This window comes from Penicillium diatomitis, assembly GCF_028827545.1.
Source record: "Penicillium diatomitis strain IBT 30728 chromosome Unknown utg000015l_segment0_segment0, whole genome shotgun sequence".
Classification (NCBI taxonomy): domain Eukaryota; kingdom Fungi; phylum Ascomycota; class Eurotiomycetes; order Eurotiales; family Aspergillaceae; genus Penicillium; species Penicillium diatomitis.
In genome coordinates this window covers 565,264-590,900 of record NW_026623187.1, presented here as the reverse complement: position 1 = coordinate 590,900, position 25,637 = coordinate 565,264, and the positions used below count along the sequence as shown (strand labels likewise).

Below are 25,637 nucleotides of genomic sequence, written 5' to 3'. Positions count from 1 at the left end.
TTCGGCTACCTTCAAGAGCGTAGATTGAGTTCGGGGCAGTGCCCATATATTTGCGCCGGATGTCGATATTATGATACATACGTGAGAGTATCTGAATGCTCTCTGTCTCTCAACTAGAATGGCAGAAGGGTGGAAATAGCTGGTTTCTTCATCCTCTTCGACCAACGAACCTACTCATCACCCCCAGCAAAAGTAAACACACCTTTGCCACTGCGATACCCACCCAATGTGCCCTGAACCGCCTCGGCCAGTTGAGGGCCCTCAGTATTCCACTTCCATTGCACCTCGTCCACGGGGATATCCTTGAATCGACCAGCTCGCGTCATCTGCAGAACATCCTTGATGGTACTCTCCTTGAGCACAGGGTTCTTATCACCCCACCTGCTCACCCAGAACCCATCAAACGACAAGTTCTTGAAGATCAACAGCCCCGACGGCAAAGCCACCGGCTGCTTCGACATGGCTCCGTAAGTGACCATATGCGAGTCGGGCGCCAGCGTCTTCGCCATGGCCGTGGCATTCTTGCCACCCACGCAGTTCAATGCCAATCGAATGGGCTCCCGGCCCTGCCGCGTCAACTGAGCCACCGTATCTTTGAAACCACTCGTCATCAATTCCTCCTCCGTCACCACCGCCGTAGCACCCAGTTCCTTAAGCTCCTTCTTCAAAGCCTCCGTCTCCTCATGGGTCTTCCGTTCCCGGACCACATTCAACGACTTGATCCCCCACTCACGACACAACTGGATCGCCGCCCGCCCAACACCGCTGTTCGCTCCATTCTGAATCATCCACTCCTCGCCCGCGCGCATCCAGTCCCATTCGCAGAAATCGCGAATCATCCGGTACGCCGTCACCGGATTCACACTGACCGTGCCGACCTGCAGCGGCGTCAGACCGTCTTTGTTCTCGATGCGAATGAGCTGGGACTCATCGAGTTGCGCGTGCGTGCGCCAGGTGCCTTGTCCTGTTTGGCGCATGATCACCCAGTCGCCCTTGGTTAGCGTCTTGACATTGGCACCTGTGGCGATCACCTCGAAAGCGCCTTCGTTTCCGCCGACGGCGGATGGATTGGGAGTGCCGAGGAGAGTCTGGAAGGGCGGTTTGCTGGGGTAGACGCCTTGAATCTGGTTGACATCTGCGGGGTTCATGGGCGCGGTGAGCAGGCGCAGATTCACCTGTGTGCCGTGGGGAGCGGAGATGGAGTGTTTGTGTAGACTAATGCGAACCAGAAGAAGGAAGCGATTAGTCCTTGTACCAGATGCCAATGCAACGAGTTCGTTGCGCGCAGAACGAAAACACGTGTATTGCGGTGCTCGTTTTTGTTTCGCGTTCCAGCTCACGGTTTCCCAATGTCAAATCTGGCGGAATTTCTCACTCACCTCAGAACATCCTTCGGTTCGCCATATTTCGAATACACAAGCGCTTTCGCCTGTGTATATCCATACATGGAAATATAACGGCGGCTCTGTGCGGGAGCAAATGCACTGGAGCCGGAGCTGCAGCTGGTAGTCTGACCGGCAGCTAGAGCTTTACCAGCTGCGGCGAAACTGCCACAGACCGGGCCTTGGCAGCGAGTGCCCAGTGTAGCTGCTCTAATTGCGCTACGTGAAAGCATTATAAGTTGCGCTTGAGTAAGGATATTGGGAAGGGTAGAAGAAGGTAGAACATAAAAATGTAGAAAGTGGAGGCGAGTGAGAGGGTGCGCGGGAAGGGAAAGGTGAGTGTCGGATGACGTCTTGGGTTGTCTCGGAGATTTGGAGCTCGGGCCGAAGGAGTCGGAACGTGGGTTGCATGGCCTTGCAGTACAGTAGCACCTTAGAGCAATGAGGATAGCATCTCCCGTTTTAGTCCAACGTAGTGCTAGCAGTGAATGATTTTTTGAGCTTTATTGTATGAAAAAATTATATGACAGCGCTGATCATGATGTTTAATGAGTTTTTACTGCAAGGCATGTCATTTTCTCGAAAGAAATTTGCCTGACTGAGGTGATTGTAAGGTTACTAACGCGCCACTGAACCTTAGTTAACTAGTACCTTAGTGCCTTAGTAACAGTAGTTGCGTACAACTAGACAAGAGGTAGTTTATATCTGGTCTGGGTTTTGCTTATGGAAATGTATTCGATGCTGTTAAGTAGTGTTTTCGTAGTTGTTGTAGGTGACGCAAGCCCTATACATACCTACGTCCCGTCTCAACTTCCGGCTGTACACCATCTGCGGACATCACTTTCTGATTCGAACCTACCAATGCACCTGAAAGTCCTAGTGTGTTTAACACTTGTGGAGATCCATCAATTGACATTTGATTTGGACGTCTACCTGTGAAGTGACAAGTCGCTTTCAAGAAGACGGGCATGTGTTCGATGAGGCTACTTCCATGTGGTTTCGGGCTTCGTCACGTGATGAACTCCATGAAACATCTTATCTGGCGTTGAACTGAGTAAGTGTAGACAACGAGACACCGGATTCCTTGGTAACCAGAACTTATGCGTATGCTATATACTCCGCTACTACTTTAACCTGAAGGGCACAACACTTTGCCCAGAGGTATCCGACCGCCTTTACGCGACATCGAGCCGCGGCCGATCGAGTGGAGCCCTGCAAAGCACGGACCGGTGGCCTTGGGAGATGCTGGCTTGGAATCCGCCGCTGAACATCTTCTCTCGGCAGATCTCGATCAAGCACCAACAAATCAGCGTCCCATGTCCCTTCTACGAGAAGCGGAGAAGTGTCTGGTCAATCAACATAAGCACACACTCAATGCATTCATAACACCACTTCCCCGCACAGGGAAATGGCGCGAGCAGGTAGCGGAAGCAGACCAACGTCGCGAAAGAGGTATGAGAGTAAGACAATGGGCCCCTCGAGATAGATGAGTACTAATAGTAGTTTACACATGATACAGGCACTACCAAGTCCGCTCTTGACGGCCGCCTGATCGCCGTCAAGGACAATATCTGTACTCGCAACCTACCGACAACATGCGCCTCGGGGATCCTTGATAAATTCACTAGCCCGTTCAATGCCACCGTCGTTGACCAGCTGGAGGCCGCTGGAGCTGTCATCGCAGGTAAAACCAATCTGGATGAATTTGGAATGGGGTCTCACTCGGCATACTCCAAGTTTGGGGCCGTCAAAAATGTGCGACAAGATCGAGAAGGACAAGAACTTTCCGCTGGCGGAAGTTCAGGTGGAAGTGCAGTCGCCGTTGCTGCGGAGCAGTGCTACGCGTGAGTTTCGAGAAGACAAGGCGAATCACCCACCGGATTTCAGGCACTGATCGCATCGTTTCCCTTGGGGCAGTGCTTTAGGGACAGACACTGGTGGCTCGGTCAGACTTCCAGCGGCATACACAGGGACCGTTGGGTTTAAGCCTTCCTATGGGCTACTCTCACGTTGGGGCGTGGTGGCATATGCGAACTCCCTGGATACAGTCGGAATTCTAGGAAGAACAACTTCATCTGTGAGAGATGTATTCTGTATGATTTCGAAGCCCACCTGCAGTTGTTGGGGCGGCACTCCGCTAACACTTGGACCACGAAGCGACCTTGAACCAACATGACCCGCGCGATCCAACCAACGTTACCTCGACTTCGCGTTCTCGAATTCTTTCCCACCTACAAAATCCAGCTCTCGCATCTCGATTAACCCGAACCGCACTCCGCATCGGTGTCCCGCTAGATTACAACATCTCGGAACTCACCCCATCCATCCGCCAAGCATGGCACTTGTCCCTCGCGCATCTTGAAAGCCAAGGACACACCATCCATCCAATCTCCTTGCCAGCCACCAAACACGCGCTCTCCGCATATTACGTGCTCGCCCCAGCAGAAGCATCTTCCAATCTCGCCAAATACGACGGTGTTCGCTACGGAACTCGTGCCGAGGGACCTGACAGTGACGGGCAGCCAGAAAGCTATCTGTACGCTGATACCCGTGGCCAGGGCTTCGGCGCCGAAGTACAGCGCCGGATCCTGCTCGGGACATTCAGTCTCAGCGCGGACGCAATGGACAACTACTTCATCCAGGCCCAACGCGTGCGACGACTCGTCCAGCATGATTTCAATTCTGTCTTTGCCGCAGCGCATCCGTTCGCGTCCAAATGTGATATGGAGACCACGCCTTCGCGGACAGCGGATGTAGATGTCATTGTCTGCCCTACTGCGCCGTCATCTCCGCCGCGACTGAGTGAAATTTTGGATGGCCGGTCACCTCTGGATGCTTATGTGAACGATGTGTTTACCGTCCCAGCCAGTCTGGCTGGATTGCCTGCGATCTCCGTGCCTGTGACAGTCTCTGCGTCTGAAAAGGATCTGAGGTCAGACAATCTGGCAGGGATCCAGATCATTGGACAGTATGGTGACGACGAGCTGGTGATGAACGTTGGTGAAATATTAGAGAACCAGAGACTGGACAGCCAGGTATAGACCGATGCTATCACTTCGCTATTTGTGAAATTAGTGTACAACTACAATGATACCACTTCATCTTACTATAAGCGCAGATGGAGTATTTGAGTTTGGACGCGAAGTTAACGAGCATCAAGAACCGCTGACTTGAGACAGGTATCTTGATTCCTCTCGTTCGAATGCATGGCGTGTATGCCATGAACACGATTGTCCTTTCAATTGAATGCGGATATTCAAATGCTTCATTGGCACGAGAAGATAAACTGTTCAAGTCATTTCAACATCCTCATCGCCACCTGCCACCGACGCGTCCGCAACGTGAGCCGGCGTCCCCGCGGTTCCAACACTCATCGCGTCCTCCGCCAACGGATGCGCAGCCGGCGTCGCTCGATTGCTATTCGCAACAGAGTCCGACCCCGCTCTGTTCACCGGAGCCGCGAGTGAGGCACCCACGCCATTCTGCAGAATCTCAGAGCCATTGATGGCAGCGGGTGCCGCGCCTTCTAGCTCCGTATTCTCATTCCCAATAACATCGCCGTCAATACCGCCCCATGTGAACATGGCCTCGACCTCGTCTACGATGTCCGCGACCACGTCTTCGACGATCTGGTCGTTGAACCGTTCGCCGATGGCTCGGACCGGATGGCCTAGCTCGTCTTGCTCGGGGGGTCCTACCCACCACGGCCCTTCGAAACGACACTCTACCGCACCGCCGCCGTAGCAGCTGACGGCTGGGTAGTAGCCGATCATACCGTCGTCGGCATTCTCACGTTCGCCGATGCCGAGATTGTTGGTTCCATTGGCGAGACGACTCGCGGGGGGAAGGAAGGCGTAGAGCTCCTTGAACGGTGTGCCCATTTTGACACCGTTTTTGAAAATCGTGATGCTGGAGCCGGGTAGAGTGCGGAGCGTTGGGTCTTCGCTGTTCATGGGTGAAGGAGGGCCGAAGGTAGGTGTTTCTTTGAGATTGAAGGCATAGTCCCGAAGATGTTTCGTGGAAAAGACGTTGGATTGTTGCCAACAGAAATCGGATTTGTAGTGGAAGGGGATACGGTCTCGGATGATATTCGTAGCAATGGCTTTTGTGTCTGACACAGAACTTGACCCATCTCCATCTACGGCCGGGTCGTAGGTGCCCTCGACGATCTTCTTATGTAGGGAGAGTGACGGGAGAGTGATGAGCATGCCGATCACATCTCCCTCATTGATGCCCTCGCTCTTGGGGAAGAAAAATTCGCAGCGCATGCGATTGACAACTTCGCCGTTCACGTCTCGGATACCGTACCCGTAGCAATCAACGCCAACATTGACGTCTAGATCTGCCTCACGACGCGCGAATCCCAACCGCACGTGGCCTCGTGGGGATGCGCTGGTGCCGCCTCTTTGGGCAGCTTCTTGTCCGTCGTTCACACGCCCGCTGATCACTCGCGCCTCGTAATAATACGATCCCTCCCGAGCACATATATTCGCGCGTGAAGTATGCCACGCATCACTCGTCGTTACAGCCCGTGCATCTTGCGAGAAAAATATCGCCGCAGGGGAATCCTCAAAGCTGAATCGCGCATGATATGGCTCCACGTCCGTCTGTCGATATTTGATGTGCGGGAAACCAGGGTCACCTATCGCGTAGCTATAGCGGAAGCCGTTCTTATTCGTGAGCTTATCAACCACCTCGTAAAAGTCCCACGTCTGACCCAGGACAGCTGATGACTTGGTCGTCACCAGATTAAATTGGCGCGGTTGTGGGGGTAATCGATCGGAGGCACGAGGTTCGGCAAGCAGGAGGGGGCGAAGGATCGAGAGCTCTGAACTAGGTCGCGCAGCGCTTAGAGCTGTCACACGTTTCTTTGGAAGAGGGGCGCCCTCGGGATCTTGGCCCTTTGCTTCGCGTTTCTTGCGACTGTCTCGCTTGTTCCGCTTTGCTCGTGCGTCGGCGCCTTGTACTGAGGCATTGCTGGCCGGAGCTGGGGATGATCGACTGTTGAGTTCGGAAAGTGCGCCATTGAGTAGCGGACCGTTGCCGGGTGGAAGGAGAGGTGAGTTGATGTTTGAAGAGGGCGCCGATGACGCAGGAGCTTGTGTAGATGCCATGGTGTGTGAGTTTGGAGAATTGTAGATTCGATGGAGCGCCGCGAGGGAACGAGCCTCTAGAATTTTGTTCCCAAGAATTTGGGTGCAAGCGATCTTTTATAGCGTAACTAAAAGAAGGTCGGGAGTCATTGTCTGCAGAAATCATGCCGGTTTATCTCGCGACGAGCAGTTGCGACATTCCCAGTGACTTACCTCCAAAGCGGCGCGACCGCAAGTGGAAGCTGTAATTGGAAGATCGGGTCGAGTATCAAAAGTCTCGTGAAGTTTCACGACCAGGAGCTTTCATTGAACCGTACCGTAAGCTCTTGAAGTGGATATGGAAAGAGACACTGAGATCCCAGATAAATGCAAAATGTAGAATTGAGGTCATGAGAGACCCAAATAATGTCCGCAGCTCCGCGGCAGAAAAGCATCGGAGACGTCCACAGCGGTAAGACCGCCGCAAGGCGGTAGCGATAAGAAAGTGAGTGGATCCCCCGCCTGGCAAAAAAAAATTACTGATTAGATCACCTGATCTTTGAATTTACACACATTCAACCTGTGATTGATCGGGCGATCCACACAGCGTCAAACGACTTTGACGAAGCAAAGCTCCCGTCAAGGACCTGAGTGAATACATTTCTTCCAATATGCCCAAGGCAACCAGCTCCCGAGCCGCCGCTGCGGCGCGACGACACAATCCTCTGGCGGACGACATCTCTGCCGTGGGGCATCTCCGGACAAACAGCACCACGAAGAAGGGCAAGCGCCAATCGCATGACGATGGGGAAGATGGCGAGACTGGTGAGCGGTTTGTCGACGCGAAGATGTCGCGCAAGATCTTGCAAATTGGACAGGAACTGGCAGAGGAAGACGCTGCTGAGCAGCAGAAGCTTCGATTTGGCGGGGCCCAACCAAAGTCCAATCCGGCTTTCGAATTTGACACTCGCTTCGAGGACGACATGCCTTCCGACGACGAAAAGTATGAGAATGACAATTGGGTCGACGATGAGGAGGAAGAACATGAGGAAATTGTGAGAATCTCCATTCGGACTATGCCGGGCTTCATCGTGGTCGGGGAATTTTTGTCTCTAACAAACTATGATTGCGCAGGAAGTTGATCCCAATGATCTGGACATGTTCAACAAATTCATGCCCGGTGGTCATGACGAAGACCCTATTTTTGGAACGCGGCAGCCCGGAGAGCAATTGCAAGGGCAGACGACGAACCTTGCGGACCTGATTTTGGAGAAGATTGCTGAGCACGAGGCCAAGCTTAATGGCGAAGCTGTTGGCGGAAATTACATTCAAGGTGGTGGTGCGGCTGAAGATGCCGTGCAGATTCCAGCCAAGGCTGTGGAAGTATACGAGAAGTACGACTGAATTCGTTCGCCGAATGTATTCCTTGTTCAAAATGGCTAATATTGATTGCAGAGTCGGCATGATCCTATCTCGCTACAAGTCCGGCCCTCTCCCCAAGCCTTTCAAGATCCTACCTTCTGTGCCAAACTGGCAGACTCTCCTCGATATCACCCAACCGGAAAGATGGACTGGCAATGCCGTCTACGCCGCCACTCGTATCTTCATCTCCTCGAAGCCAGCTGTGGCCCAGGAATTCATCGCTACGGTTCTACTGGACCGTGTCCGTGAAGAGATCCACGAGACGAAGAAGCTGAATGTTCATGTTTATAACGCTCTTCGCAAGGCCCTGTACAAGCCCGCATGCTTCTTCAAGGGTCTTCTATTCCCTCTTGTCTCGAGCGGAACTTGCTCTCTCCGTGAGGCTCACATTGTGTCCTCGGTAATCGCCCGTGTCTCTATTCCCGTTCTTCACTCTGCCGCTGCACTTCTCCGCATGTGTGATTTGGCCGCCGAGCAATCTATGCGCTCTCTTGAGAGCACCGGTGCTGTCAACACTTTCATCCGAGTCTTCTTGGAAAAGAAGTACGCCATGCCCTACAAGGTCATCGACGCTTTGGTGTTTCATTTCCTGCGCTTCCGCGGTGATAACCCGGCGGATACCATGACGGATGGACCCGGTAGCTCAAAGGCCTACAAGTTGCCCGTCCTCTGGCACCAGTCTTTGCTGGTCTTTGCCCAGCGATACCGCAATGATATCACAGAGGATCAGCGAGAGGCTCTCCTTGATTTGTTGTTGGTTCGAGGTCACAAAGATATCGGGCCCGAGGTGCGACGAGAACTTCTAGCCGGCCGTGGTCGTGGTGTTGTCGTGCTCGACCCCGAGCAACAGAATGCCCTTGATGCCGGCGACGACACGATGGATATGGCGATGTGAATTCATGATACTGGCGTTTGATTTTGCGAAAAATGTTGGAGTTGACCTTTTGTTGTTTCTTTTTTCTCATGACGATATACTCTTGCCGCGCACCATGCTACATATCTTCAATGGCACATATTCTTGATCAATATTTCATCCCATACAAAGCGTGGGCATAGACGGCAAATCAAAAGTTTGCGCGCCATCTTCCGGAAACTTCATGATCGTCCGAACCTTGACTTTTTTCCAGGGTCATCATTGCTTTTGACAAACGAGGCAACCCCTCCACCCCAGTTCATGAGTATTTTCCGAGTCAGCGCCGTTTGATGAAAAAGACGAGCCGCCGCTGCCAACAGGTTGTCTAACATATACCGGAGATACATTCTCCAGTCAGCGCCTTCGACAAAAAAGACAAAAGAATTTCGATCAAACGCCTTACACCAAATTGTGAACTGATTCGAACGCAATTCGAGAAGGCGAGCGGCTTCTGAGAGCAAGTCTTCCACTGTGTTCTGGAAAAAACAGTTCCCGAGCAGCGCATTTCGGTGAAGAAAGCAAGAGATCTCCACGGATCAGTATTTTATCATATTCCCCTGAAGCTGAAGGTGAGCGGCTGTCGAACATATCACTTCCATCGTATTCCTTGAGCCTCTTTCCAACAAGTACCTGGTATAAAAAGACCATTTCACCGCGCTGGTTTCTCACTTCCTTTTCTACTTCTTCAACACTCTGCGGTCACTGAAAAGACTATCAAACATTCACTGAAATCAAGGCTTACAGAAATCTGACATCACGAGCAAGTGAGTGTTTCACAACGACCAAGGTAAGAGACCTCCACAATCACTTAAAGAAATTCGATTGTGAAATATACGTGCAAACGTTCTCCTTGTTTGTTCAGATCTGCTATATTACGTTTAGCAAACTGAGAGACATTTGCACGACACTTTTCTCGAGTTTGCTTCACTTCTTTCTCACCCTTCCCAGGTATAAAAGAATTCTCTTCACGTCAAACATCCTTTCCTTCTTCTTTACTTCTTCAACAACCCACGTTCACGATACAAATCACTACTGAGGCTTCTACTGATTCAACAACTCAGAGCTTTGAAGAAGACTCCCAGCTGTGGCCCAAGCCAACACACCTTCGCGCAAGTCTCACGGACTGAAAGTTGCTCGACAGCCCTCGCTTCCTCCAAGAACTGCTTCACTTCATATCCACTTCTTAGCAACCTTCTCGCTTTTCCCCTTTTACATCTATCAACGTCGCAACCATGTCTGGATCCAATGATTCGGACCGCATGCTGGGCTTGTCCCCATCCGACGAACGCATCCTCCTCTACGGAATTCTGTGCCCATCTACTGATGGAAGCCGAGTGAGTTTCCCTTGATTCAGCCTTCACTTTCAGAGCATCAATTCAGGCTCGGTGTACTCTGCTGGATATTGAACAGCTGACTGACAGTGTCACTTAGAACGCCATCGATTACATGAAGCTTGCCAGTGTCCTTGGCTATACCCCGTCCTCTGCCAAAGTCATGTACGGCAACGCTCGTCGCAAGCTGGCTCGTTTTACTGGCATGGAAGTCCCGATCATCGCCCGTGGAAACATGGCACGTGGAACTGCCGCTGCTGGCTCCAAGACCACGACTGATGCACCGGAAACCGACGAGTCGCCCGCTAAGAAGCCCCGCAAAACTTCCCCAACCACCTCCCGCAAGCGAAAGGCCGAAAAGTTGGAGACCACACAGACCGAGGGAGTAGCCGAGACTCATCCCCAGATAGCGACTAAGACCCAGGCCGGGACTGAGACCCAGGCCGAGACAAAGATCGAGGCAAAGGCCAAGAGTGAGGTCGAGGCCAAAGCCGAGACCGATGTCGAGGCTGGGGTCCACTTTGTGCCTGAGCACAAGAAGGAGAATGGAGAGGCCGAAGAAGAGGTCGTCAAGACAGAGACCGGGCCCTCAGAGGCCAAGGAGGAGCAGTCTTGAGTTGACTTGCTTGGCTTTCTTTCTTACCCTTTTCTGCCTTGAAATTGGTCGTTGCTCGGTTCTTGGCATTTAGTTGGCCATCGGATCGTCCTCGCGTGAAACTTGCGCAAGACTTTCTCGATTTCTTTTGCGATCTTCAAAATTTGCTTCACTTCACATTCCCGGCTCATGACTTTACGCGTTGCTTGCTGTTTTTGTTTTTTTTTTTGTCTTCTTCAATGCAGCGACTGGGACCCCTACGTATCATACCATGAGGTTGATATTGGTCATTCCGGGCATCTTTTCTGAGTTTGACATGTCATTGGCATCATGGTCCTTTCGACGTCATGACGTGCATACGTTGCGTTGTTTTTTTTTTTTTTTTTTTTTTGCATGCACGGCCTTTCAGTTGCTGATTGTTGGTTGGCACGTTTAGCGCAGGGTTGCTGAGCCAAGAGCGCAATTTGAAGCATTTGCATTGATTTTTCCCAGTCCTACTCTTATAGTGCGAACCCGAATAACACTTCCTCTCTAATCTTTTCTTTCCTTTCTCTTTCTAGCATTGCGGTGTGGGATGATTGCATTGCCGATTGCCATCAGAAAGGATGTCGAGCAATTTCAACTTCGGCTTCGCCATCGAGGTGACACTGCCCGGCCTTGAACCAAACACCTCAATTTCGAATTCAATCATATCTCATAGCTTTTGAAGTCATCTATCAGCAGAGCTCTCAAGGTCTATCTGCGGTTCCCAATTATTATCTGCATGATCGGAAGGATACAGAGGTACCCAGAAAGGCGGGGACATCTTCGATCATGGAATCCCAAGGAACCCTGAGAAGACGGAGTTACCATTAATTCCAGGTCCCTCCTCTCTAGTATCCTCACCGGTTCGATGAGCTTCCAATTCCTTCTCTTCATGCGCAGTGTGTAGACTTGCAAAGGCGAACAAGGTTCGCCAGGTATCCACAGACACAGTCTCGCTTCAACCTCACAAAGCCATCAGTAATCAACGATATCCGCCCTCGACCTTTCTGCAGCTCAAGAAATATCCGACCACGGGACTCGAGCATGCCAAGTTGTGTCGACCTTGAAACATCACGGAGATCGACAGCCGAAGGTTCCCGCGCGGGTTTGACCCTGGAAGTCCATTTGATAGTCTCCCTAAGTACCCTAGCTTTACACTTCTTCAGGGAGACGGCTGCACTGCCGAATCGGGCGCGGCATTAACGGCCGGCCCCTTGAATGCGGGGTTAAAGTTGGGCTTGGGGTTGGGCTTGGAAGGTCCGAGGATCTGCAGGAGTCTTGCATTCGAGTGGCGTGGCATGACATCGCGTGGTGAGTTTCGGCGATGGAGTTGGCGTACTCGGGTGTCGATTGGAACTGATCTGGAACTACTGCTATGTACCTTAGCCTCAGTCTTCCCTGGCAATCTTCACCTGGAGAATCCATCAAGTCCACACATCAGGCTCCATAGACACTCTCTCCGGTGTGTTCAGGCAGTAGGCAGCACCTTAATTCGATCCAAACACCATGAGATCAGACCCAACTTCCGTATTCGTGCACGACGATCAATCGAACTACCTTGTGAAGCACGAGATTTCAAGAAGTGAATGAAGAGCCTACGAGGGGTATCACCTCTTCTTTCGCAGGCTGATTCGAATTGGGCGCTGGGATGGACGTGGGGAGATTCATTTGAATCTCCGAGGATGGTTTGTGCTCGACGGAACGGGTACAAGGGTAGATGAAGCAGACGGGAGTAGTGGGACTGTAGCAGCGTAGCCGCAACCCGGTAGAGAGCAGGTACGAAGGTAGTGAGTGATACAGGGATACTACTAGTAGTACGACTCTATTCCATGACATCTACAGTACATGACGAAGTCTAGTCATGCTAGCTAGAGCGTGTGGAAATGGAGGGGTTTGCCGGGCGATCTTTGGTCAAGTCAATTTCGAGCCTTTGTTGACATGTGTAGTCGTCTACTTTGATATACGTAGGACGATAGGTCTCAGTTACGATGTAGTATAACTATATACTGCTACGTAGTTACTAGTTACTAGTTAGTATGTATCTGTTTCCCCCCAATTCCATCCCTCAAACATTATAAAAGCACGCGTGATCCCGTGAGAATCCAGAACCCAGCTACAACCCCCGACCCGACTAATACTGTGATAATCCAAGCATTACCATCGTCTCCCAGACTCTGAAGCTGGTAGTCTCCAGGTTGCGTGGATGGGGATCCAGAGTCGACCCGGAGTTTCATTTCCAATGCAGAAGCCTATGACCTACTAGTTACCAGGTGGTACCCACAACCTACAGCCTAGTACCTACTAGGTACTACCTAGTAGGCTAGGAGACCTATGTACCAAGGTACCGACTTACAACGGAGCAGAGGCCGGCGGGAGGAAGAGCGTTTCGCCAATACGATCGCCGGGTTGATGCACATGTTTTGGGAGGGGAGATCCACTTTCGGGGTCCGACGTTCAAGGTTGGAGCAGAGCTGGAGGGTGAGGTTAGGGAAAGGGGAGAACGAAAGAGGACGCGAGGGCGAGCGGTCATTCTGAGCGGGGAAAATGACAATTTGAGCATGATGGCTTGGAAGGTGTGGTGGTATAAGCCAAGGCTGGAGATGGAATGTTCGGGGGATTGTGAATCCACAACAGATATATGACTAGGTCTGGGTCATAGCTAGGTGCCTTGATGTACATACTATGTTGTATGTTCAGAGCATACGCTTTCGTTTGACACTTTATGTTATTTCAATGTATGTAGAACAAACAGCAGTGAATACTGAATAGTATCCTTGTAGACTAGTGTAGCCAACGTGACGCGCACAAGAGATTGCGTGCTCTGAATCGTGTAAGCAGTTAAGCCACGGCTAGGCCCGAGTCGACATTGCCGAAACGAAGCCCAGGACTTACAGTCTAGGTCCGGGGCAAAGAACTCATAACCCACAACTCCAAGGAATGCAGTAAGAATGTCAAGGAACTGAGGTGCAAGTACAGTAGATAGATGAACAACACAGGTCGGTCTTTCGTAGATCTGCGTAGTGCGTGGCAGCCGTGCGGTGATTGAAATCTGGAGTGGGCCTAAAATGAAGCGGGCGAGGGGCTCCTGGCAACGACATTCCTTCCGGAGGGAGTATGTCACTAAGTACCTTACTAACTAGTTAGTAGGTACCTACTACCTACTACCTACTACCTACTACCTACTACCTACTACCTAGTACAGTATTACCTACGACCAGACTCTAGTACATCACGTTACGGTACAAGTATAGGAGTCAAGAGCCAGGACTAGTGGGTGACTCGGTCTATCGAGGGTTCAAGTGTGTTCGTTGTCCTTCCGATCAGGCCCATGGGCACAGGAGGACAGAGTGAATGTCAACGGGCACTAGTCCTGAATAGGATTGTGGTGTGTAAATCGCTTAGGCTTGATTGTATCATTCGAGAGGGAAATCATGATAAGAGTCTCACAGATGGCATAGTGAAGAGGATCTCGAGAAATGAACACTTGAGAAATAAATACTTGCGAAATAAACACTTGCGAAATGAACACTTGAGAAATGAATACTTGGGAAATAAACACTTGCGAAATAAATACTTGGGAAATAAACTCTTGAGAAATAAATACTTGGGAAATAACCTCTTGAGAAATAAACTCTTGCCAAATAAATACTTGGGAAATAAACTCTTGCCAAATAACCTCTCGTGAAAAGAGACGCCAATCCCCCCCCCCCTCGGATGTTTACCTAGTCCGTGACTCTGTAACATCGGCTAGGAATCATATGCAAGAATCAGGTGGCGAACCTCTCATCTTGCTATCATTCAGATAAGACGAGAAGACTCCAAATGATCATGAATATAGTTTTTCCGGGGCACTTTCCACACCGGGCATATTAACTCAAGAGTCAGGACTCAGGACTGTGTCTGTGTCTGTGTGCCATCCCTGTTCGTGATATACAATTATACACGGGTCGAGACCTTCTCGATCATTCTGGAATTGAGCGTCTTTCTGTCTGGGGGATCGGAGAATGGGGTGAGAAGTGGAGTACAGTAGTGTCTGTACTAGACTCGTGTCTCGTAGTACATACATACTGTTGAGAACATAGTAACTTGATAAAGGAGTACGAGACGACGACTACGAGTCTAGTTCTCCTCGCAGTCCAAGTGTAGTACCACCCAGTCACTACAAGTACAATGTAACGCAGTGTTGGTTGCGACGGGGTTCCCTTCGGGATGGTCCGCGAGGGAAAAGGAAGAGAAAACGTGATCAGGCAATCACGTTCGACGATTGGAGCACTGAGAAATGGAATCAACGAGTTGGTCTGTCACCTTGCGGCAATTACACCTTTCCGTCCTCCAGTCCCAGGCCCAGGCCCAGGCCCACGGTATCTGCCATGTCTGAACTCGGGATGGAGAGATGGGTCGAGATGAGGGAGTGGCGGGGTTATCATCCAGGATGGAAAACACACGCTGAGAAGGTCCACGTGCTCGAGGCATTTTCGACGAGCAGTGGAGGTTGAAAGGGCATGGATCCAGGGGCAGTCTCTGGGTGTCACAAGCGTCAAGATACAGGGACAAGATGGTCGCGGCGTCGATGGGGACATTCTTCTCAAGTCGGTTTGGGTACCTGATTACTAGGATCTGCCTACTCCCTACTGTGAGCTACCGGAGGTAATATCACATGGTTCAAGTCGGACGTGACAAGAGAATAGCCCTTGTTGTACGGTTCAGTAGCACGCTATGTTAGTGATGCAGTGGTGATACACATTAATAAAGGAGACCCCTCCCATCATGCGCAATCGTTCCTCAGGAACCCTCTCTGCGAGAGAGTGTGTCGAGAGGTCTCGGGACAAGAGGGGGGTCAATTCCCCAGTGATTCTCATTCTCATTCTCGGCTATTGATAGTCAAGCGGAGGGGGCAAAAACTCCACATGAGCGAGATGAAAGATAGTTGACTCGTGGACTAACGACGATTCTGAGACTCGGGGCTTGCGACGCCGGGGGGGGGGGGAAGAAGGGAAGAAGAAAGGAAAAAGGAGAAAGCCCCGGCGATGTGGAGTGGATCCAGATCATCACCAGGGGGTCTCCTCAGTCTCGTCAGTTCTCCTCAATCTCCTCAGTCTCCTGTCCGGTCCGGCCTCCATTTTCCATTTTCCAGCACGTACAAATGGGATAGACGACCAGTGGGACTCCGCCAGGTCTCCCCGGTTAGAGTGCGACTCCGAGTCAACGATGAAACAGTCCCGTGGAATCCAGGGGGGGGAGGGGGCGCAGGGGCCGGATTACGGTACCAGTACTTCTTGGGGGACCCGCTGAGCCCCCTGAGAACAATGAAAGTAGCGGGGAAAATGATCGAGGTGATGGGTAAATTACGTTCTGGTATGGTACCGCATGGACCGTCAGCGGCCAGCCTGGTCAGGGGCCAGGGCCCATCGGGACTGACGACTTCGCCCCTCCGGGAGCCCACAGTTGAACAACAGGTTGGTCCTGGTGAACGGGTACTTGGTTCCCTCACCCATTCTCCCTGCATTACACAAGTACCCATCCACCATCCACCATCCACCGTCGACGTCCTGTACTGGCCCCCCCCCCCCCCCCACTTCCAGAGAGACACCCGTTGGGTTGTCCCTGGGCCTGGTGTGACCACGCTGGCCTCTACTTAAACAGGACACTTCGCCCTCATCCGACCATCGTGGGCCTCTCTCCCGGCCAAAAGACCATCTGTCCTTTCGCTCTCTCCGACTCCCGACTCTCTCCCTTCGCTGACTCATTCTCTTCGCTGCCTTGCACCCCCCCCCCCCCCCCACTCCCTCTTCCCTTGCCGCCTGGACCAACTCGAGAAGAGGTAGATTCGACGGTGCCTCACGGTAATGACAGCGTGGCCTTGACTTCAGGCAAACCCCCCGGCAAGTTTCTTGGATCTCAAACGCCCGCTGCTGGTACCATCATTACTTGGACGGCACCCGACAATCAACGACCCTCTTATCATTGTTTCAGTACATCCATCACACTCCATACTCACTCCATACTCACACCCCATATTCACACTCCATACACACTCCATCCATCACTTGATATCATGGAGGAGACAACGTCACTTCGCGAGTTGGAGTCCTTGGTTACACCGGAGCCGGAGATGGAGATGCCCTTGACGATATCCCCCTCAGACACCTCCTTACAGACACCAGCCCCCGGTGACGAGGACGAGAAGAAGCCGGTGAAGAAGAGAAAGTCATGGGGTCAGGAACTCCCAGTGCCCAAGACCAACCTTCCTCCCAGGTATGTCATCCACCCCCCTCCCGACAAGTCGGGTGGACCTACACCCGCCTCGTCCCATGCAGGTTCACTAATCCATCTCACAGGAAACGAGCCAAGACCGAAGATGAAAAGGAGCAGCGCCGCATTGAGCGCGTGCTTCGAAACCGCGCGGCCGCACAAACCTCCCGCGAACGGAAACGCCTGGAGATGGAGAAGCTCGAAACCGAGAAGATCCGGATGGAACAACAAAACGAGTTCCTCCTGCAGCGCCTCGCTCAGATGGAAGCCGAGAACAACCGCCTGTCCCAACAGGTCGCTCAGCTCTCGGCCGAGGTGCGCGGCTCTCGCAGCAGCACCCCCGTCAAGGCCAGCACTCCCGGTCCCGCCATCATCTTTGCATCGACGACGACCACTACCACTACCACGACCTCCCCCGCCCCCGCCCCCGCCACGACTTCGGCTCCGGCTCCCTCCATCAACATGACCAACCCCGCCATCACCTCTCCTACCCTCACACCCACCCTCTTCAAACAAGAAGGCGAAGATCTCCTCATGGACCGGATTCCCTTCCCCACTCCCTCCACCGTCAACCTCGAATACTCCCCCACGCTCAAGCCCTCCACTCTGGCTGAGGCCTCCGACGTGACACAACATCCTGCCGCGGTGTTGTGCCCATCAGACCTGCAGTGTCCGTCGGTGGCCTCGAAGGAGTCGGAGCCAGCTCCAGCGGGGCTCTCCCCCTCTTCGACCTCGAGCTTCCAGCTCACGCTAGCCACGACGTTACAGCTCCTCTTTCTGACGATGACTTCCGTCGCCTCTTCCACAGTGACTCTCCCACTGCTTCAAATCCTTCATTCCCTGAAGACGGGTTCGCCTTTGGCGCTCTCGACGGCGGCGATCTATCAGCATTTCCCTTTGATTCATTGGTTGATTTCGACCCCGAGTCTGTCCCCCTCGACGGCGACCGGCCCGTTCTTTCGGATGAGACTGCTCACCCGACTGCTTGCATGCAGCCCAGCCTTGGCGCGTCCTCTTCGCGATGCGACGGGCAGAGCATTGCAGCTAGCGGTTAGGGAGCAGACCCTCAACCCGCAAGGAGCGGCGTCGGACACGCAGTTGGACGGTCGACCTTCTTGGACGTCCCTATTGACCATGGCATGGGCGATCGATAGTATCACCGGCCAGTCGCGACGACGCAGACGGGCCATGGGAGCGATCCCAAAGACAAACCAAATCTTGTCATCCACGTCGGCTGTCAAGTCTCGGGGCATTGGAAAAAGAACCTCACCTCGGGGCATCGGTCGACGACGCAGTTACGGAAAGATCAGTCACATTTATCAAGATCAACACAGCAGACGGAGTTCATGGAGTTCATCAACAGCGACCGGCGAGACGTCGTCGGTCCTGTCTAGCAAACAACTATAAGGTTGCGCACGGGTTATGGAAGCGGGGAACCGTCACTCATTGGAGGATGATCACAATCAGTCACCATGTCTGATGTCCGTTTTCTGGGCTGTATATTACGATTATTATTATTATTTTTTCTCTTCGAAATCCACAAATTGGACTCGATCGAGTTGATCTCTTGAAACGTATCGATAGATTGTGTAGTATGTGTAGTTGATGTAATTTGATGGAGTAATAGTCGTTCCGTTACAAAAAGTAACAAAACCCTGGCAGTGGAATCCAGATTCTGCTTTCAGAGCACAGATCATCATTCCAAGCCTCAAGTATCGTTCGGAGACTGCTCTGTTCGAGAACTCCATTTCTCACTAGTCTATTTAATCCACCGATCGAAACGATTCAATCTGAGCAGACTACTCCCACCTTATCAACCCCGTCGCCTACCTCCACCGGCAATTGTGGTTATCGGCGCTAAGGCCTGAATGCGGTCGGTGACGTTTGCCACTCCTCTCCGTCTCCGCGCCGAGTCCTCGTCTCAGCCACACATCCAACTTGCTGTCTGCCCTCCGCTTCGGTCTCAATCTTCTCCTCCTCCAAACACTCTCTTTCCTTCCCTCTCACGCAGATATTCTCCAGCGCACCACCGCGCCATACTCATCCATCATGGTTCGCAAGGATCCCATCTTTGAGGCTCGCACCAATGTCAAGGTGATTATCATATGCTCTGTCCTTTATTGTTGATCTTCGCTTTCCCCCCCCCCCCCCCCCCGCTATCAATGATCGTCGTGATTCCCCTCCCTCCCCCTCACGTTCTTCACACCACATCAGGGATCAACCCACACCTTCTCACATTTCCATACACATACACACCACTCAACAGCAATAAAGCATCACACTAACATCATCCCCAGCTCCACTCCAACCGACTCAAAAAAGAAGCCGCCCGCGCCGAAGCCACCTTCAAATCCGAAAAAGCCAAAGCCGACCGCGCCATGAAAGCCCGCGAATTTCAAATCGCGCGCATCCACGCCTCGTCCGCCGTCCGCGAAAAACGCCGGCAAGTCTCGCTCAAGGCCGAGGCCGCCCGCGCGGACGTGATCATCAACGAACTCAAAGCGGCGCAAAGCACGCGCGACACATCGCGCACGCTGGCGCTGGCGAGCCGGGGCTTGGACGCCGCGAGCAAGAGTGTGAATCTGGAGCATTTGGTGGCTCATGCGAATAATTTTCTGCAGCGGAGTGAGGACTTTAAGATTGCGGGGGCGGCGATCGAGGAGGTGGCGGCGGGGGTGAGTATGGCGGAGTATGGGGCCGAGGGAGAAGGCGAGGTGGATGCGTTGATGGGTCAGTTGGCGGATGATGCTGGGGTGGAGTGGAGGATGGCGTTGGAGGATGAGGCTGGACAGGTGCCGGAGGGGGAGGGTGCAGGAACCGAAGGTGTCGGAGGGGGCGCATGGGGAAGTGGAAGATGGGCTGGGTGCGAGGTTGAGGGCATTGAGAGCTGCCAATTAAGATTGGAGAAGTCGCTTGAGGAACGCAGTTGGATGGTCAGAAGAGTGGGGGTTTCCCTGTCTTGTCCAAGGCTGTTCCTCCTACCTGCTCAGCCATCACGGCTGCTCCGGACTCTCGATATTCGATATACCCTTGACTGGACATCATCGCAGTCCAGTCCCATGTTCTCCCTCCCACCCCCACCCCCACTCTCTTTTATATATCCTCCCTTCATGACCCTCTGCTGTCTATCTACCTCGGTCTTCCCCCCATTTGGTCCACGCTACCTTCCTTTGGTCCTGCCCTAGGAACGAACCTGCTCCGCCGGAGCCGAGCCGTTCTCAGCCGATCAAATGCTTACTCTCCTACGCCTCGCCTCCATGCTGTATCGTCGCTTCACTCCACGCTTGATATTCGATTCCCTTGTGCTATGCAGGCGTCATGGTTTGTCTCGGATTACTCCAGTTGTCCGGGATGGATAGATATCCCTCTTTATCTATATTGTGTCTGTGTTTGAACCGCCAATCGAGGCATACCTGTACTCGTTCCAATCTCGTAGTTTTTTTTTTTTCGAAGAGGTGCGGGCAGGGGCAAGTAGGCGAGACTTGCTTCCATGGATGTCGTCGATCTGCTCGCACTCCCACGACTATGACTATATCGCCAACTACCCACGAGTAACTCGTAAGCACAAAAGCTCCCGTAGGGCGCAAGACTAGACACGAAACCATGTACAAGAGAGCCCCGCCTAGACAAAACAGAAACATCCACACGTCGGAATCAAGGACTCATTCCTAGAAAAGACCGGACTCACGACTCACGACTCACGGCTCACGACTCACACGATCAGAGACGTGTCGACTGGAAGGTCCCCGGCCCGCGTAGTGATTCGTGAAGGTTCAAGGATGGGGAGCTCGTATCTTCTGTTTCTGGGTGGTGGTTGCGGGGGAGTCACGTCGGGAGTTCAATGTTGGGTACTGGCTCTTCGGGGGGGGGGGAGCTTGACTTTCGGGCGTGCTCGGGATGGGATGGATTGGCGGTTTCTGGTTCCGGGTAGGCTACAGGTAGGTAGTTATGGATACTAGCTAGTCTTTCTCAATAGGGGGTTGATGGGATACCTGTTTATATGTATATTGGAATGTGTTTAGACATGTATGTTGATTGGATTTCTGATTCCAACATGGCCGCTCCGCGGTAGTGTCGCGACTGCTGACTTGTCGTCGATGATCCGATGTTTGGTAGTCTCCCGTCGACAGGATTCGGGTTACGCGTGTCGAGCTTTTCTAGAATGTGTGATCTATGCCATGTTTATCCCGTGGTGGTGGATTTGATGTCTACATATCCATGGAGTGAATTGCCCGACAGGCGATAAAATCATAGTAATATCATAGTCAACATCCCCACTCGGGACAAAGGTACAACGTCAACCGGAGAATAGATACTTTGTGACAGTCTCGGCAAGTGGAAACACGACTTTGCTTGAATCCTTGGATGAAGCAAGAGAGCAGAGGGAGTGATGGATCGTCTTGCGTCTAAGTGCACCGGACCTGGTCAGCGTATTTGCCCCTCGACGGTCACTCTGCATGGTATGTCATTTTGCCCTTTCGGATCCGCATCGCAGTGCGACGAGGTGGCCTGCTAGACCTAGACTTGGTTGCTTACGCGTTACAGTAGGTGGAAGATTAGATTTTCCTCACTGGTCATCTCGCTTCATCCCCTCCAGCTTGTGTCTGGTTGTCGTTTACACTGAAGGATACGATCGTAGTCACCACTCACCGGTCATACATCTTTTGTACTCTACAGAGATCATCCGAACCCTAACTTGAAAGATGCATCTCCTTCGGTGTGGTTGTGGTTCTAGGATCCTCTTTCAGACCAGACTCCCAGCGTCTGGACAATATCCGTCATGGACCACGGTCCGTAGCACGGGTCCGTAGCACCCGGTCGTGGACCGTCTTCGCAACGCTTCACCGAATCGGGACTCTCGCGTGTCCGTGCAGGACCTTCTTCTTGAGTTCTCGATACTCCTCCTGTCCTGCGCGCTGCACCATGCTTCCCTGATCCGATCGGAGGATCAAAAAAGGGGACCCGGTCAGACCCTCCAACCGTCGATGAAACTGGCAACCCGCACCCCAATTTTCCGCCCCCGAGCTCCACACTTCTCCTCCCCGCCAATCGCGGGCCACCCGTGAAACGACAGCAACTGCCTCATTCGGACTCAACCAAGCGGTGGAGTCGTAGATTCCCGTGGATCGTAAGACTCAAACAACTCTGAGTCTGACTCTCTGAATGTTCTTGTTAGCGAGAAATCTGATGACTACTGTACCTGCTGGACAAGTTTACTAGAGTTCCCGAGTCCGATTCTCCAGCATCCAGCGCTTTTGACCCGCTTGGCTTTTGACCCTGAGATTTGATTTTGGGGGGCCGACTGATCGCGGTCTAGTCACTAGTAAAGTTGGACTTGGGTGGCGCGAATTAGAGTGAAAGCATGCCCTTTGCTGTCTTGGCACGTTCTCTTGGAGGCATAGCCGCTCCTCGTCTATTGATCTCTTCGCGGAGAGCAATCTACCAATCCCCCCAGAAGAAGATATTACTCACTACTCACTACAGTGCCACTGCCCAGTGCCGGCATGTCCAGTCTGTAGTCTCAGAGTCTGTGCTCCGTAGCGGCTGGATTCGACTCATCACGAGAGCCGCATCGTGAGAAAACCTCTCCTTTCCCTCGTCAGCTCTCGCCTCGCTTCGGTTTCCTTTTTGTTTCCTTTTTGTTTCCCCCTTTCCATCCTCCATTTCGTGTGTGTTTTGTGTGTGTTGTGCTTGCCCACTGTGGTGGTTCGTCGTTCATGCAACGATTCACCTGGCCCGTTGTAATATTTGATCGCTTCTCTGCGATATCCTTTCGCTCCAGCCGGGCCTGCTCATCATGGCGCCCACACTCTCATTGATCAAGATCCTGTCACTCGTTCTGGCATATTTGTCTCCACTCGTTCTGAGCGCCCCGTGGATCGTCACCGATCACTATCAGCAAGTCCAAGCCACCGAGCGTGTCTATGATTATTCCAAACAGGCTTATCTTCTCAGCACCCAGACGACCTACGAGGAGATCGTTCCAACCGCCACCTCGCTTCCCGAGGCGATTCAAACCAACACCATCGTCAAGACAGAGTCCTATTATGGAGATACGGTGACTTTGGTCAACGAGTTGTACCCGTCCGGGGCCGCAGGAACGCCACCTGTGAACACCATCAACTACTATGGTAATCAGAACCCGGCCACCTCGGTCTCGACGATCTGGGTGGTCAACATGACCTACTCGGCGCCCACGGCCTGCTCGACTCAATGGACAACCACCACGGCGGTCCCCATCACGCTTCCATATAACTACGGGCACACCCTGGAAAACCTGCTCCCCACCACGGCGGTCTCGACCTCGTACAACGTGGTCAATGACGGGGCCTTTACATCGACCACTTCCGTCTACGAGTTCATCTGGGTCGATCCGACTCAGGTCCCCAGCGCAACGCTGTCTTCGCTGAGTCGCAGTTACTACCCGCGAACCTTGTACGACTCCAATGACTACAGCTGCGCGTATGAAGGTTACAGCGGGAGCTCGTACAGCGGCAACTATGACTACGGCGACTACGGCTCTCCCTGGGGTGGCCTGACGTGGTGGGCCATCATCGTCATCGGCATCCTTGGATGGGCCGGCCTCTTCTTCATCTGCGGCATCATCGAGGCCTGGTTCCGATTCCGCCGTCTGATGAACGGGTGGCAGACTCGCCGCGGTCTCCCCGTCTGCTGGGCCCTGATGATCATCCCCCTGACCTGTCTGTGTCTCTTCTGTTTCCGCCGGGGCTATCGCTCCCGCAACGCCCACGACGCCGCCGTCCTCCAGGCTCGCTGGAAGAGACTCGGCGCCTGGAAGAAATTCACCCTCTTTTTGAAATGGGGCTTCCGCTACAGGTACCCGACCATCTTGGGCCCCGCCCCTGAGCGCGTCACTCCCAGCAAGAGACCGGGCAAACACCCCGGGGCGGCCATGGGGCCGCCCTTGTTGGACTCGACCGCTTCCCAGGAAGATGTCAATGGACCTTTGACCCCGGCGCGCTCGTTGGATCAGCGCGCTGCGTCTGACGTCTCGGGTCCAGAGATGAGCCAGGTCCTCCCGAGCGAGCAGCATGTCTCTCACCCCGCGAGGTCGACGCAGGCCGCCGATCTCGAAGGAGCCGAGCACAGCGCTGAGCTTCAACGACCTGGATCGGCGACCACCTCTCTCCCTGCAAACGACGCTACGACCGAGACCCAGCAGCACAATCCCCAGAACGGTCCACAGGATGCGGGGATCGGACGAGCCCAATAATAATTCCGGTCCTCACCTTAAGGGTGGGCCCATGACGACGAACGTTGGTATCGAGTGACGCTGTTTTGATTTTTCGACCCGTGCGATCATGTTATGCATATCGTGACATCTTTTTCTGCAAAGATAGAATGTGGTGTTCATCGACCTTAATGTTTTGTACCTAATCACTCTCCCTCGGTCAATACCAATCCATTCAAAAAATAGCTTTCCATCCCAATCAAGTCTCGAGTCATTTCAACCACCAGCCAAGACCGGCCATTCACCCGTTGACCTTGATCGAAGCAGAACACCAATCCAATAGTAAACCATACTCCTCATCACCACTTCCCTCGGATCCCTCCCCCCTCCAATCCTCTACCACACAACGCAATAACCCAAACCTCTCCCTCCCAATCACAAACCACCACCCATCTCTCGCAATCTCCCCCCTTTATCCCCAGTGAACTTGACTTGCCCCATGGCTAGAACTGAGGATCAGTAAGAGCTTAGTATAGTATCCAGACTCCAGAGATGCGCGAAAGTAAACAGCAGCGATCTTGGCTCTCGAACACAATACGATGAGCGTTGGTACTGGTAGGAACTAGCAATAGAATTGAGATCGGGACGGCAGAGTACAATCTGACTACCAGTACCTTTAACCTGCCCAAGTATCTGCGTGACTGGACTCAATCCCCTGCACTTCTACTGTCTACCTCCTACTGTACTACCCCCTACTTACCTCGGATGGTATACTCCTCATCCTCCCGTGATCAAGTCGTAGCCGAAAAATGATCAACTTAGTGGGGCTTTGCACGGTGCAAGCTTTTACTTTCGTTCTTTTATAATACTGGGCTGAGATTTAATTCAAATTCAACTGGCGAGGCTGGCCGCTGGCGAATCTGGCGAAGCATGTTCTGGGATATTGGGGTGAAATAAGAGGTTATAACGCCGGCCTAGATATTAGTAGGTCCTACACTTATGTCTGTCTGTTGATAAGCGAGCGCTGGCTACGTACCTACCTAGGTACCTAGGTAACTACCTAAGGTACTATTAAGAGAGCGCAGATAAGTTACAACACCCCTGATTCCCAGCGCATCAAACGGAAAAAACTCCGCCATGTACATGTACATGTACATTTACACACTGACCTTAGTCCCCGGTAGTGCACAGGTACCTTCACTACAAGTAGTTAGTTGACTAGCACATTGCAGGTGGCTGGCGGACACGACAAAGCGGGGAAAACACATTCCCATACTCGCCCGTCGCCCATCGCCAGTCGCCACTCCCATATTCGAAGGCCAGACGAGTCAGACAAACTGGGACAGACGCAGACACGTCTTATCTGTGGAAACTCTCCGAATGGACTGCGGGCAGTCGCGAGTCGCGACTCGCGACTCGTAGCTTGTGTTCTCGTGAGCGGGGCGGAGGTCGGC

At 52.7% G+C, this 25,637-nt stretch overlaps 8 protein-coding genes across 8 annotated transcripts; 6 read left to right on the top strand and 2 right to left on the bottom strand.

Moving 5' to 3' along the window:
• Nucleotides 1-170: 170 nt before the first annotated feature.
• On the bottom strand, nucleotides 171-1,599 carry N7539_009031 (enoyl-[acyl-carrier-protein] reductase; the record flags this gene model as incomplete). Its single annotated transcript, XM_056938626.1, has 3 exons — nucleotides 171-1,215; nucleotides 1,380-1,496; nucleotides 1,559-1,599. Coding segments are annotated over 3 exons (1,203 nt in total), but the record flags the coding sequence as incomplete, so codon positions are not given.
• Nucleotides 1,600-2,698: 1,099 nt separating this feature from the next.
• On the top strand, nucleotides 2,699-4,423 carry N7539_009030 (glutamyl-tRNA(Gln) amidotransferase subunit HER2; the record flags this gene model as incomplete). Its single annotated transcript, XM_056938625.1, has 4 exons — nucleotides 2,699-2,834; nucleotides 2,902-3,226; nucleotides 3,300-3,475; nucleotides 3,540-4,423. The coding sequence occupies 4 exons, from the start codon at nucleotides 2,699-2,701 to the stop codon at nucleotides 4,421-4,423; spliced, it is 1,521 nt and encodes a 506-aa protein (XP_056786002.1).
• Nucleotides 4,424-4,672: 249 nt separating this feature from the next.
• On the bottom strand, nucleotides 4,673-6,496 carry N7539_009029 (SPRY domain-containing protein; the record flags this gene model as incomplete). The annotated part of the gene is made up of 1 exon (XM_056938624.1): nucleotides 4,673-6,496. The coding sequence occupies one exon, from the start codon at nucleotides 6,494-6,496 to the stop codon at nucleotides 4,673-4,675; it is 1,824 nt and encodes a 607-aa protein (XP_056786001.1).
• Nucleotides 6,497-7,125: 629 nt separating this feature from the next.
• Nucleotides 7,126-8,771, top strand: N7539_009028 (snoRNA-binding rRNA-processing protein ENP1; the record flags this gene model as incomplete). Its single annotated transcript, XM_056938623.1, has 3 exons — nucleotides 7,126-7,509; nucleotides 7,589-7,848; nucleotides 7,910-8,771. The coding sequence occupies 3 exons, from the start codon at nucleotides 7,126-7,128 to the stop codon at nucleotides 8,769-8,771; spliced, it is 1,506 nt and encodes a 501-aa protein (XP_056786000.1).
• A 1,250-nt stretch (nucleotides 8,772-10,021) lies between these two features.
• On the top strand, nucleotides 10,022-10,736 carry N7539_009027 (uncharacterized protein; the record flags this gene model as incomplete). Its single annotated transcript, XM_056938622.1, has 2 exons — nucleotides 10,022-10,123; nucleotides 10,221-10,736. 2 exons carry the CDS (start codon nucleotides 10,022-10,024, stop codon nucleotides 10,734-10,736), a joined length of 618 nt encoding a protein of 205 aa, XP_056785999.1.
• A 6,058-nt stretch (nucleotides 10,737-16,794) lies between these two features.
• On the top strand, nucleotides 16,795-18,398 carry hacA (transcription factor HAC1; the record flags this gene model as incomplete). Its single annotated transcript, XM_056938621.1, has 2 exons — nucleotides 16,795-16,994; nucleotides 17,057-18,398. 2 exons carry the CDS (start codon nucleotides 16,795-16,797, stop codon nucleotides 18,396-18,398), a joined length of 1,542 nt encoding a protein of 513 aa, XP_056785998.1.
• A 642-nt stretch (nucleotides 18,399-19,040) lies between these two features.
• Nucleotides 19,041-20,176, top strand: N7539_009025 (putative SNF7 family protein Fti1/Did2; the record flags this gene model as incomplete). The annotated part of the gene is made up of 2 exons (XM_056938620.1): nucleotides 19,041-19,085; nucleotides 19,289-20,176. The coding sequence occupies 2 exons, from the start codon at nucleotides 19,041-19,043 to the stop codon at nucleotides 20,174-20,176; spliced, it is 933 nt and encodes a 310-aa protein (XP_056785997.1).
• A 2,612-nt stretch (nucleotides 20,177-22,788) lies between these two features.
• Nucleotides 22,789-24,225, top strand: N7539_009024 (uncharacterized protein; the record flags this gene model as incomplete). The annotated part of the gene is made up of 1 exon (XM_056938619.1): nucleotides 22,789-24,225. The coding sequence occupies one exon, from the start codon at nucleotides 22,789-22,791 to the stop codon at nucleotides 24,223-24,225; it is 1,437 nt and encodes a 478-aa protein (XP_056785996.1).
• Nucleotides 24,226-25,637: the final 1,412 nt, after the last annotated feature.